General features: G+C 43.3%; 1 protein-coding gene across 7 annotated transcripts in view; it reads right to left on the bottom strand.

Annotated features, from left to right (window-relative positions):
• CEP128 (centrosomal protein 128) overlaps positions 1–13,671 on the bottom strand; it is an 864,240-nt gene that overhangs the window by 660,974 nt on the left and 189,595 nt on the right. For all 7 annotated transcript variants that reach the window (XR_011283785.1, XR_011283784.1, XR_011283786.1 and 4 more), the window contains one exon: positions 1,385–1,457. Coding sequence is in view for 4 of the 7 variants with exons in the window: in XM_069637862.1 (XP_069493963.1) it covers positions 1,385–1,457 (73 nt within the window). In the remaining 3 variants the exon portion in view is untranslated. The remainder of the gene's footprint in view (positions 1–1,384; positions 1,458–13,671) is intronic.

The raw sequence follows: 13,671 nt of genomic DNA, 5'->3' as shown, positions 1-13,671 counted from the left end.
GCCTCCCTTGGCCCTCCTCCTACCCCCACCTGCGAGGCTAAGAACCTCAGGGTCATCTTTGACTCCATCCTTTCCTTCTCCGCCCACATCTCTGAGGTCTCTAAAAAGTCAAATTTAGGACTGCACCTCCTCAGAGGTACTCTGCCTTTCCTCTCCTTCCCCCAGAAGCTCATGGTATCTCAAGATCTGGTTCTCTCTAGCTTGGACTATTGTAACAGCCTCTTTCTAAATCTACCTGCCTCTACTCTCCGCCCTCTGCAACTAATCCAGAACAGGACTGCGAGACTTGGCCTCAAGCCCTGGGATCGTATCTCTCCAGCTCTGAAATCTCTCCACTGGCTCCCAGTGGATGCAAGGATTAAATTCAAAACCCTCTCCCTCTGCATTGTCTACAAGGCTTTCTGGGGCCTGGGACCAATATACCTTCAGCTATCCCTCTGCAAATACCACCCCTCTCGAGCTCTTCGCTCCTCTACCTCCAACTCACTCAGGGTCAGTCGTTTTTCTAATAAACGAGCTGGGGGTAGATCTGTCTTCGGTTGGGGCCTCCCCCTGAACAGCCTCCCTGACTCTAAAACTTGAGGAGAACCATCTCCGGTTCCGGAAGCACCTCAAGACCTTCCTCTTTTCTTCTGCCTTCACTCCCCCTCTCCTCTGCTGATCTGTTCTCCCTTGGCACCGTGCACCTGGCCACCCTGTCTTTTGGGCCCAGGTACCTGCTCATCCTGCCACCCTCCCGCACTGCCTCCGGGCCACCCCTTGCACTGGGGTCTGTATCTGTACCCATACAGCCCCCCCTTTTTCTTCCTGCACTTATCAGACCTACCCTGTCTGCTGCCTTAAACCTAGCACTTGCAAGTTGCTGGCTGCATTACCACTGTTTCTTGCCTTTATTATTTATTTATTGTGATTTATCCGTTTCTCCTCTGCTTCGCACTTTCCACCTCTACCCCCTTCCATGCACTTTTCCCCTCCCCCTCTCCCATGCACTTGCGCGTTCTCAATGTCACTGGGCCTAGTAAGATCTCTGCTTTGTTCTCCCCTATTCCCCTCCCTTACCTTGTCACGCTCTGAAACACTTGTGTACGAGCACGATAGAAATAAAATATCAATCAATCAATAAAAAAAAAACTAGTATCTTATGCGCGGGGTCTGTCGAGACACCATGCAGATCTTCTGGTCCACAGGTGTAATGGCAACAATCTGAACCCAGTATCTTCCCGACACTATGTGCGGGCTCTGTCGAGACAAATGCAGATCTTCTGGTCCCCAGGTGTAACACTAATACCTGTGCTTGAATCCCATACCACACCCAAATGAGCAGAGGACATGTAAACATGCACAGCACTAAGCAGAACCAGCACACCAATACCTCAAGGCTTACCGTTTCTTGCCTCTGGGAATCACTCAGCCTCTCGGATAACTGCTCCAAGGTCTTTTTGGTTTCAAGCTCGGTCCTGTGAAAAAAAAGAGGTCACAACAATTGAAGAACTGCGATCAGGTTAAGAAGATCCTGAAAAGACCAGCAAACAAGCGGCTATGGAGACAAATGGGAAAGAAGATATCTGGAAATAGTGGTGTAGACTTTGCAGTCATCGTCACAAGTGAATGTGAGGATCGCAACCCAGGAAGGTGAACATAGAGAAAGGTCAAGAGCAGAACTAAAAAGCACAGCTCCTACACAATGGTGAATCTTGTTTAAGTTTACAGGCCTAAGCCTTGCACTCAGTTTGGCCTGGGTGAGCCATAACCATTTGTGAGGTTTGGGTGTCATGATCATTTCAATTCTTGGGACAAATGAGGTCCAGTATAATGGAGTGTGGGTGGCATGACCTGATGCATCGCTTCAGGCTCATCGGTGCATGGCTGTGAGTCTGCTACCCTAGACTTCACCCTTGTCAGCCATATACAAGGGTCACAATATCTAGTCCACTGGGAGGCAGGCGTTGCTAGGGGGTGCTGGTGGAGCTATAGCCCTGGGTCTTTTGGTTGTAGCCCCGGATAGAAGCTCAGGGGATACAACCAAAAGGCTATAGCTAGCCCTGAGTCCCGACAGTCCCGACGTTAGCTTAGCCCCTGATCTTTTCCAGACATAGCAACACCGCTGCTGGGAGGCAGGAAAACAGAAGCCCCCCCAGGAAATCTCATAAATAACAGGTAAACAAAGAAAGCTGCGGAACATCAATCTATACACACGGCAGGGGAGGCATAAGGGAGCCACTGGTTATTGCCAGCAAAGGGAGAAGTATGTGAAGGAACTCAGGGGGGCTAGGTGGGACTGTCTTCCAAAACCCCCTACTGCAACATCTGACTAGGGCCTCAGGAAAACACTGATCCTCAGAAGGAAAAGCAATTAGGATCCTAGACGAGGGAAGGTGATGCCCGTCTCCTGGTCTGCACGGACATCCAGAAAGTGCCTGCTCCCAGGGAAGGTGCTGCAGATCTGGCTGCCCTAGTCATCTGCTGCAGACATGAAACGCCCACATCTGGGGTGAGTGCCCCATGTACTCGGATCCAAGTCCACCCACTCTGGGCAGCAAGGGCAAATGGACCTATACCACCACGTCGAGCGAGTATGGCCACTTATATAATGCGCACTACCAATCAGATCACCTCTGGGCAGTGATGTATGTCAACAAACTGAATTCGGCCCCATGATATCAAAGAAGCCAACCCTTCTGACAAATGATAAACCCATTGAGAACATGCTGACGGTGTTTGTACCTTGGTATTCAAGCAGAAGAAGTGATGCAGCCAATTTACCAGACACACCTGAGTGAACCTGGTGTGTTTGGTGTGGAAGGATCACCACAATATGATCAGTGTTAACTTGCATTGTTCATAATCCAGTGTTTAAGGATCATAATTCCTGGATTCATTAGAATGATGTCATAGAAGGCCATTATATATCCTGTGAGTGAAAAATAGGAAGCGCAATAAAGCATACATGTGATATAATAAATCTATAAGTGGTACGTTGTATTTTGGTGGTATATTATTTTGTTCACTTTGTGATAGTTAAACCACGATGCCTCGTGTGCACATCATGTCAAAACACCTTTCTTTAAAAAAAAATAAAAAAAAAATAAAAAAAAGTTAAGGTTAAAATCCAAAAAAAGTAATTTATAAATGTTTGAAATGTCAACATCAGGTGAAAACAGTCATCATACCTTAACTCAGACTTTAACAAATTCAGCCATAGAGCAGAACATCTCACTGTTACATCTTCCATCAACCTGAATGCACAAAGGCATGCTCATCTGTGCACATTGCAATGAATCCTTGGATATCGTCACTTCTCCCAGAGGGGCAGCCCCTTCCCATGAGACTAGAGAGGTGAGGCCGCTACCCGATAGTCCCCCTGGGGGTAGTACTCAGTGGGAGGATCTCATGGAGACCGACACCCCCTGTGGGGACAAGGACAATCATCCAAGGGAAACAGTGTATGCCAAACCCTCATCACCTCCAGCCACTTCCTACACATCCTCCTATCCCTTTACTCAACTCTCTGTAGACGCACTTCCATTTATCTCTGTAACACTGAAAACACAATACTAACTGGGACCACGAAGAGTAGTTAAGACTTAAAGAGGACTTCATAGCAAGGTACTGGGACGAGGAGGATATTGAGGAGCAAGGAGGAGTCCTTAAGAGAACTTACATGCACAATCTAGTTTTTATGCTCCATTCGTAATAAAAAACAAAGGAAGGATTTACCAAAGGGAGAAGCCCTCCCAGGAGGAACCACAGTGAAGGAAGCGGTTTGACAGAGTATGGAGATAAAGCCAGTGTCTGGAGCAAGAGCGAAAGAGCCGGGAAGTCCCTGTTCGATCCTCCGAGGTATAACCTAACAGAAACCCGACAGACAGAAGGTATAGGCATGCAAGAAGCCTGGACAGTGCACAGCAGGGCCAATGCACACACAGAGCGAAGAACCATGCATTGGAGTCTCTGCAGGAAGCTGGAAGAGTAGAGAACCCGGGAGAAGACCGAAGCCAAAGCCCAGAGTGCCCAAGACCAACTGGAGGAAGCCAGCAAGGACCAAAAGATATCTGGGTGGCTGAGCAGGTTGGTGAGGACATAACAGAGTTGTGCAAAACTCCAAGAATACCGATCCGGGTTGAGGAAGGAAACCCTGAGAACGTGACACAAATACGGGTCTGGGACCACCACCCATAAAAACAAGAAGTCATCCAAGTCATCTTCTTCGTGTCAGTATCTGGCAGGAGAGTGAGCCAGATCTTCCAAAGCCTAGGGGTATTTGTGCATACCATCTTCCTCATGGCAGTGCATGATTGAGAAAGGCCAGGGGAAGGGAGGCATTCCCCCTACAATTGTGAACTGTAATAAGAAGCCAAAGAAAGGCCAGGGGAAGGGAGGCATTCCCCCTACTGTTGTGAACTGTAATAAGAAGCCAGAGAAAGGCCAGAGGAAGGGAGACATCCCCCCTAGTATGGTGAACTGTGAAAGTAAAAGCCAAGAGACTGTGAGAACAAAGTCAAGGAAGGTCAGGGGAAGGCAGACATTCCCCTGGCATTGTGAAAGTGTGTGGCCAAGTAAAGAGAGTTCAGGGTAAGGGAGTCATTCCCCTGGACTGTGTGTGGAGAAGAAATACAGAGAGTCAGATACCTGGAGAAGAGAGGCATTCTCCAGGCACCCAATAGAGAAGAAGCAACTATGGCCAATAAGGAATCATGTCTGAACTGGAACTTTACCCTTTGAATTGAACAGAGAACTTTACTGCTTGTTGACACTTCAACCTGGAAGGTTTTGTACCTTGGGAGGTGATTGAGACTTGGGGAAGGGAGTCATTCCTTCAGGTAAAGGTCCCACCCAACATTGGAACTGTGATAAGTTGCCCAGAAGAAGGGAGTTGTTCTTCTGGACCAAGAAGACCCACTACCTCTGTAGTTTAGTTATAAGTGTAAGGAACAGATGTAAGGTTTTGGACATAGGATGGTGGACTTTATGATTTATATGGACATCCTGACTGAGTACTTAGTATTTAAGTAGAGCTTGGGAACCCCTCAGAGTTAGGGAGAGGAAGGTTTTCTCTTTATTTTCTGGTATGATAAAGGTTTTTTCCAACAACCATGCCACCTGTGTGTCAGTCTCCTTCTTCTGCAGCTTTACAACATATATACAGCTCTGTAGCTCTATCTGCACACTGGCACACCCACATAATTGCACACGTTCACTCACAACTCTTCATAGACACAGACACATCCATGTACACACACCTATGAGGGCACACAAGGAAGTGCATGTGTGCTCAAACATGAACAGAAAGACATATCCAGACAGAACTGTGGGATGTCTTAACCCACTAAACCAAGCCCTGCAACATCACTGTGCATTGCTGGCAGCAGAAACATCATAATGGCCGCCGGAAAGCATGCTGCTTGCCAGAAATCACCAGAAAGTGCGCAGTGAAAACCTGAAATATAGGCCACCATCTACTTTGTGCCTATGTCAGGGGTAACACAGGAGACCACTGCCAAAACCCATCACTTGGCTGCTCACAGAGCAAAATCATTGCAAAAGAAACAGAGCTGGTTTCAAAATCCGTTTTTATTTGGTGTCATATTTGTAGAAAGCATGGCTTACAAACCACCCAAAAAGAACCAACCTCCTTGTTGGGTGGTCAACATTATTCTCCCGCAAGAATCTACATAAATATAAGGTCCATAGAAGTGTATCTATATCTGAACAAAGTATACTTTTGAGGATTGCTTGCTGGAAGAAATCTGTCAAAAAGGGTTGTAATACCGTAACTCACCTCTACCAGAAGCCGGCGTTTTAAAAACATTTTGGGTAAAGTTGAACATGGAACTCAAACTATGCCAAAGAAAGACTTGCACAATTACAATTTAAAACCATATTCTGAAAAGGCTTGAAGGAAGAAATTGTTTAATGTATGTGTTAAAAATGTGAGTTATATTATAAGAAAATACAATTTTTAGACATTGGGTTAAGAGTTAAAGTTTCCCACACTGTGTTCAAACAAATTCCACACCTTCTCCCTGGACAAAGGAGACTTCCCCCTGCCCTTGGCTAAGAGATTGACAGGCTGTTGTGAATAGGAACTAGGAGGGGCACCCTGGCCTGTTGCTATCAGTGCAGACAAAGGAATACTTTGGCTGAATAGAAAATGCTAATTCGGGTGTGACTGACAACAAACTGCTGGCTGGAAGAAGGACATGTGACCTCTGAGTCAGCCCAGACCTTGGAGGCGGAGACAAACCATTGTGTGGATTCAGAAAGCACAGCAAATGTATGTTTTAGAAAAATGCTTATAAAATATTGCACCGAACTGACAAAAATGTGAAACTTTGAGATTGTTAAAATTAAACATTTGCTCGCAGTTGAAGACTAAGATGGACTCCGTGCAATGTTCTGAGACCAAACCCCGGAATTATTCATGTTATAGCTACTATGTTTATGCCAGGAACCGGAAAAATTACAGAACTGTGCTCAGATGGGGTGTGCATGCATGTATAAAAATTGGTGCAGAAATAATATTGAGAAACCCACCAAAAGTGCAAAAAGTGGTCATTCCTGAACCAAAGCTCTTAGGAAGATGAGAAGTGAACAGAAATGTACCTTAGTTAATCTGTCATGTGATTTATAGTAGTATTAACAAGTTGTGTATATTGTAAATATGTGTTCTATGAAAAATAAAATACTCTGTACAGAGGCAAAGGGGAGGGTTTTCCCGTAAGCCATAAAGATGACACAGGATGACACGCTGATCTTTTCTCCAATCAGGGGATAGGAAATTCCTTTGAACTATCAGATCCTTAGAGGATTGGGCATAGAGAATCAGCCTCCCCACCTACTCTTGAAATACATAAATTGGGACTGCTGAGGACAGACAAGACACACACTTTTCCACTACTCAACTGATTTCTTGGCAAAGCACCCTGCAGGAAGATCCAGAGATAGATCCAGAAACCAGACTCCAGAACCAAGCTCTAGAACCAAACTCTAGAACCTTGAAGCAGAGAGGCCTAACCCACAAGCTGAATCCTTTTCAGCAGGCCTGCAGAATCTTTAGCAACCTGATTCTAACCTCTAAACCTCCAAGGGGCATCTAAAAATTCTACAGCCTGGCTGTGCTGTTTCGCTATTCTAGCTAAGAACCCTATGCTAGAACCAAGACCCAGACCCAGAAAGCAGAGCTGTATCCAGAACCCATCAGATCCAGTCGAATAGACCGCGCAGACCGCAGTGCAGTGTTGAGAGCAGAACTAAGACCTGTCCGGTGGCGAGAGAATCCCAGCCAAACCCTTGACAAGATCTTTGACGGGGCCCACTCCATTCCAAAGCGATAGGAGTGAGCATCTAGTCTAGAATTGTCCATAACCAATCTCTTAGTTTAAAATAATCCTATTCCAACCATCCAGAACTGCATTATAGAATCTTGTGTCCATCCTAAATTCTTCTCATTATATTGTCTGTGATAATTGTAGCAATAATCATCTTTGCGCTGATATTTTTCTGAGGAGGGACAAGTGTTTTGACGGACAGAGATCAGAGCGCAGGCGCCGCTGTTCTGGTGGCTGCCCGTTGAGTGTCTTGCTTCTTCATAGCCCCTTAGAATAAGCCTATCCTTGTTGGTAAATCTTTAAGCGCATCTTTCATTTTGAAATCTTGATTTGGTTTCTGAAAAATCTACCTTCACAAAAACCTCGGACCGACAAAGACATTCCAATTCATTATAGTCTTTCCGTAATCGCGGAAAAGGTGGCGCGAATTGCAATTTAGCTCAATTTCACCACATGTGAAAATAGCCGTTTCTTGTTTTCAACTGCTGAAATTCGTTTCAATATGACAATCATTCATAAATCATTGCTAGTGTTGACCTGAACCAATCCAAAGTAACTCTCACTTATCCTGAATCTCCTTTAGTGAATTAAAATAATTTTAGCATATTTTCCCTTTCATTGCAATGACATTCAAAAGTATTTTTGCCTGTTTTAAAATCCTACCTGTTTTTTCTAAGCTTGCTGGGGGAACTGGGATTGAACTGCATTGTTGATTAATATTCCTGAAATCTGTGTGCCCTCATTTCCATCTCTTTATATTGCATAGTGGGGGGAGTGAGTAATAAAAGGGGAAAAAGTGATCATATTATTTTTTGATTGAAGTCATATCAAGTTTATTTCTGTGTTGCATTCTTTCCTATTATTGCATTTCCTTGACCCCATACAAGTATTCTCTGCTACCTTATCCTTCCCATTCCTACTCCTAACTGATTAAAGAGATTGTTGATATTGTAATATTACCTATTGCTGATCACTGTTCATATTCATAAGTGTGATATTCAGATATTATTCTATTCATAAAAGTGTAATCTATATATTGTTCAATTATTCAAATAAACCTTTTAATTTGCAAAACAAACCTACTGCTTGGCTCAGTGAGTTCGAGGAGATCCAAAGAGAGGAGCGTTATATAAGGGATCATCATCCAGATTTAAAGAACTTTTCACACAAAAATATATAAATAAGGGTTTCCATTGGGCATACCATACTAGGCATTGACTTAGTTGGAATGCTGGATTGAAGTCACTTACAGAACTTTAGTACAATGATACAATTGGCCTCATTATAAGTTTGCCGGTCCGGAAACAAGGGTGCTGGTAAGCTCACCAGCACCCTTGTTTACAGTCTGGCAAACTACGTGTCTGCCTGCCGTGGCCGCTGTGCCGAACAGATCTGTCCCTCCGGGCGCAGCGGCCACGGTAGGCAGACTCTTCACGGAAGCGCCGGGAATGGGGACTTAACATTTTACCGGCGCCGGACTTGGAATCTCCCGGTGACACCGGAAAGTCAGGCGCCAGTAACATTTTACAAGCCTGGCGGCAACCCGCCGGGAGCAACGGCCGGGTTACCGCCAGACTCATAATGAGGCCCAATGTGTCCCTGCGTTTACTTTCAGACATGCTATGTTCTTAACTGAAAAATATAAGGCTTCCAATTGGAGCACTCCTTTGCTGCAAATTTACATATTAGCATTTAGTTTATTGCTATTCCGCAAGTTGCAAATAATGATTACTTCAACGTTTTTTTTATAGGAATCATACTGAACACCATATTTATGTACATATGAAATTGGTACTTAGAGCTGTGAATGCCCATTCTTTCTCTATGCAAGTGTGAAAAAAATATGACTACAAAAAAAGTAAACAAAAAATGGGTTGCTGCGCATTTTACTTTACTAGTTTACATATGCAAGGCCAAATTAGAGAGGTGTATTTATGCACTATAAAATAGAAGGCCACAGACACACTAGCCTACCAGCAAAGATGCTGGTTGCATGCACAACACAAATATATATTTCATATTTAAAATTACAAGAGGAAACCTTAATATCTTATTCCCCGGCAGCTTTGCCTGTGGATGATCTCGTTATCGCCATCTTTTGTTCTTGTTCAGTTCTATCTGCCTGTAGAAGATAGTGAGGTTGGTTTCAGGGGGAGATCTCGAAGAAATGATTCAATCGTAGCTGTATCAATGGGGTTCATCTTGCATATAGCGATGCATGTAGTGCATATAGCGTCATGCAAATAAATCGACGTTCGCAGTTGACTCGGTTATAGGTTTCGCGTTCTTATCCATTATGTTTAAAATACGATTCCTAGTTTGAGCTCATTTGGATTAAAGTGAAATTGGTTTCCACATAATAGTTATATTCAAAACATCCTCCCTTGTATTCATTTAAAATCAGAGACATTTTTTACTTAAGAATGCTTTTAATTCTGATCTAATATTTATTATGTCTTTGGCCAAGTTAATCTTTGCTTTCACTGCTTCATTTCCGATTAGAATAGAGCACCTTTGTTTTTCTCAGGGAGTCACACAAATCTATAACTTTAGAATTTCTGGTACAAACCTCCCAGAAACAGAAAGAGTTAGCACACTTTCGGAAGTAGGGTTTATATGTATCCCAGACACAATGTTCTGACAGAGAATTAGAATTAATATCAAAGAACCTCTCGGGTTCCAACTCGATGTAGCAGCAAAACTCTACAATGATCAACTATTGTAGTTCTTCACGTGATAATAGGTTTTAACTATTTTAACACTGCATCAGTTAGAAACTAGACATTTAATGTGCTTTGATTTAATATTCTTATAGGTTGGAATTTAGTAGGAAGGATCCAGTTTTCCCTCCTTTGTGTTTATTTCTTGTAGAAACTGCCACGCTTTGATAATCTGTAATAGTCCTGCCTATAGCATCTGAACTACAAATTACCGTGTGGATTGTAGTCCAGCAGCCCTTATTTGTGCAAAAAAGGCACAAGAGGGAGAAGCCAGTCTGTGGCGGTCCGTGAAGGTCTGAGAAGGAGGTGATTTCATTTCACTCATCGCGGCCACTTCTTTAGCCATATGGGTATTACAGAGGTTTTGGAGGCTATCAACTCAGCAGGAGCTAGACTGGAAGCTAATAGCCTCTGGTTGTCTTTGAGAGGGAGGGTGCCTAACGATTTGATCGGTTTGAGGAAAACAGACATGTTGTTGCCTGGGTCCCAAATGACCAGGAGCTCTTGCTCTGGTGCTATCTTGAGCGGCTCCAGCCCCTCAAGTTCTCCTATTTCTACTGACTTAAATGTCCAATGTGAGGTAGTTTTCACGACTCTCAATGAGGTGGATCGCTCAGACAGCAATGGCATGGTCCCGGACATCAGAGGTACTCGCGCAATATAGATATCTGTGCACTCAGAGAAAACTGGGGTTATGACGCAGCTGGCCCTTCACGAAGGTTAGCTATCCAAGAGGGCTATAGCATACTGCAGCAAGATATACTCGAACATGGCGGGGGAGTAGCCTTTATTTTTAAATCAAAACTGAAAATCGGCGAGGTTAAGACTCAATATCTGCCTGGCACTGAATTCAAACTAGTTAAAATTGGTATTACCGTTGAAGCCACCATCAACATGTTACTGCTATATAGAGCACCTGTATCAGGGGTAGACTTCTCGGATCTGTTGAGCAATCTCGTATTACCCTTTCTTAAACCAAATACTACAGTTGTCATTTTGGGTGTTCTCAATTTTTGGCTTGGATGTGATACAGATTCTACAGCCATTGTACTTGAAGATACATTGGGCTTTCTTGGGTTTCGGCAAATGGTTAGAGATCCCACGCATATCAAGGGACATACCTTGGACTGGGCTGCATCCCATAATATTAATATTTGTGACCTTGAAGTTCTCCCATGCCCCTGGTCAGTTCATTAATCAATTTTCTGATTAATAATGAATTGCCTGTAAGAAATAAAGGGAAAGGCAAGGTCTATATACTAGCAAAAAATCTTAAGAAACGTACACCAGAGGCATTAAAACTGTGGGTCTCCACCCTGGTCGCAGAGGTTTTAAAAGCTGCATCAGTGCAAGATATGACCAATCTTTTTCTTCACTCCTTTCAGGATATTACTGAGACTTTACCTCCACAGTATTCGGATGGTCGGAAATCCAATTTGTGGTTTAATGCGGATTTACAGAAGCTTAAATCGATCAAGATAAAATACTTTTATGCCTGGAGAACAAATCAGCATAATACAAGCTTTGAGGTGTATAAAAAAGTGGCCAGGATCTATAAAACTGCAATGGTGTCTGCTAAAAAAGGAGAAAGGAGATGCTTAATGACAGAATCTCGAATTCGAGCTCAGAAAGGAAGGAACTGTTCAAAAGTTTCAAAGAACAGGAATCTCTTAATGGACAGATTAAGGACTCTTTGTTGAAAGATGATGCCTGGTGCGCTTCATTCCAGGATGCCATGATGGGCAAACTAAATAAAATTTTTAAAAAGTATGTAGGCCAAAAAACATACCTCAAACAAGCCGCTAGAGGCAAGCAACTCAGAGATTTTGGGTGAGACTGTCTCTCAGCAGAGTTTTAATTTCTCTACCTCAGAGGTAGTTCTGACTAGGGTCATCACGCAGCTCAAAACCACTAGATGTAAGGGGGACCCATGTTCATCTATGATAATTGAAGTATGCTCGCCCATGTTAATTACCGCCCTGTGCACATTTGTGGAAAATCATGTCCCAGAGAGGATAAAAAAGCCTGGATTACCCTCCTTTTAAAGAAACCAGGTATTTACCCACATACAGAGACACATTATAAGCCCATTATGAATACTCCATTTATTTTCAAGTTATTGTATCGTGGCATATGGTCAAATATCCTTCTATCTTAATCAACATCAGATTTTGAATACATTTCAGTGAGGCTTTAGACAAAGCCATGGGACTGAAAAGGCGCTCCTTAATTTGTAATCCAAGTTACTTGAGTCCATGGACAATGGCCAAGCCTTGTTCCTTATGCTATTAGATCTATCTGCGTCCTTCAACCTAGTAAATCATTTCATTCTGATCACTAGGTTGAAGAATGTGACAACATTTTCAGATAATGCCACTCAGTGGATGGCTTCATGCCTGAGCAATATACAGTGCAGAGTCTTTAGTGGGGAAGTAGAGGCAAGGCCAGTAACGTTAGCATATGGCATGCCTCAGGGAGCATGTGTCTCCTGTCCCTTTATAATATTTTCACGGTGCCTTTTTTTTCTTTATTGAAGCTGGTATGGTATAACATTTGCCAACTATGCGGATGGCACGCAATGTGTCCTACCGCTAACAGGTTCAAACACTGAGGATGAATGGAATATCAACAAGGTTTGTGATATCATTCAAACTTGGATTTTACAGAATGGCTTGGCTTTAAACAAGGAAACTACTGAACTGATGGTGGTAGGTACACAGAAGAAGATTTTGAAGTTAGGCCCACCTTATGAATGCGTTTCCATTGCAGATTGTAAGGTTGAGGTTAAAAAGAAAGTTAAAACCCTAGGCATGATAATGGATCAGAACCTTAATATGAAGGCACAGGTCAGTAGTTTGGTTTCTTTATCGACGTATTACATAAAACTACTGGCTCACCTTCGGCCGCTTATCTCTCAATAAAATGTTGAGATGATTGCAAGGCAATAGAAGGTTCCAAAATTGATTATTGTTGCAGTATTTTGATCGGTATTCTGCAATCCGAGTCCAACCATTTACAGGTGATTCAGAATAGTGCTGTTAGGATGCTCAAAGACCTCAAGTGGAGAGATCTCGGAGGCGAGGCAGATTATGTATTGGCTCCCGGGGACGGCAAGCGTTCAGTATCGGATGCTACTAGTTACACACAAATTTCACATGGGACTCATGCCATCCTACCTGAAGGATCTTCTTTTGGAGAAACACAGTTTTAAATCTCTTTGATCTAATTATATGAATCAATTGATGTCACCTCTAGGCAGTGCCAGCAAAGCGCTAAAGGGAGCTTTTATTAAAGCTACCCTGAGAGCTTGGAACTCTCTCCCGCCTGATATAAGGGAAGTCCAGTCCACTGAACTTTTCAAAAACAAATTTTAAAAAACTCTGTTATTCTGCTAGTACTTATACCTATGGATGCTTTTCTCTGGTGTTATTCTGGCAAAGCTTTACTCCCCGTTTATGTTTGGGTGTTAGTGTGTTTTGTTCTGTGTGCGCCCTTAAGCCTTCTATTCCCTGGTTGCGCGGTATAAATGTAAAGTAAACCATATTACGGTTAAAGCTCATCCCATAGGGTGTTTCGAGAAAGCCTCGATTCCCAATTCTGTTATCAGAGGAGAATGATCCAGC

Source organism: Ambystoma mexicanum, chromosome 14 (assembly GCF_040938575.1).
Source record: "Ambystoma mexicanum isolate Mex_15411 chromosome 14, UKY_AmexF1_1, whole genome shotgun sequence".
Classification (NCBI taxonomy): domain Eukaryota; kingdom Metazoa; phylum Chordata; class Amphibia; order Caudata; family Ambystomatidae; genus Ambystoma; species Ambystoma mexicanum.
The sequence above is the reverse complement of the archived record's forward strand: the minus strand, read 5'-3'. Positions and strand labels throughout refer to the sequence as shown.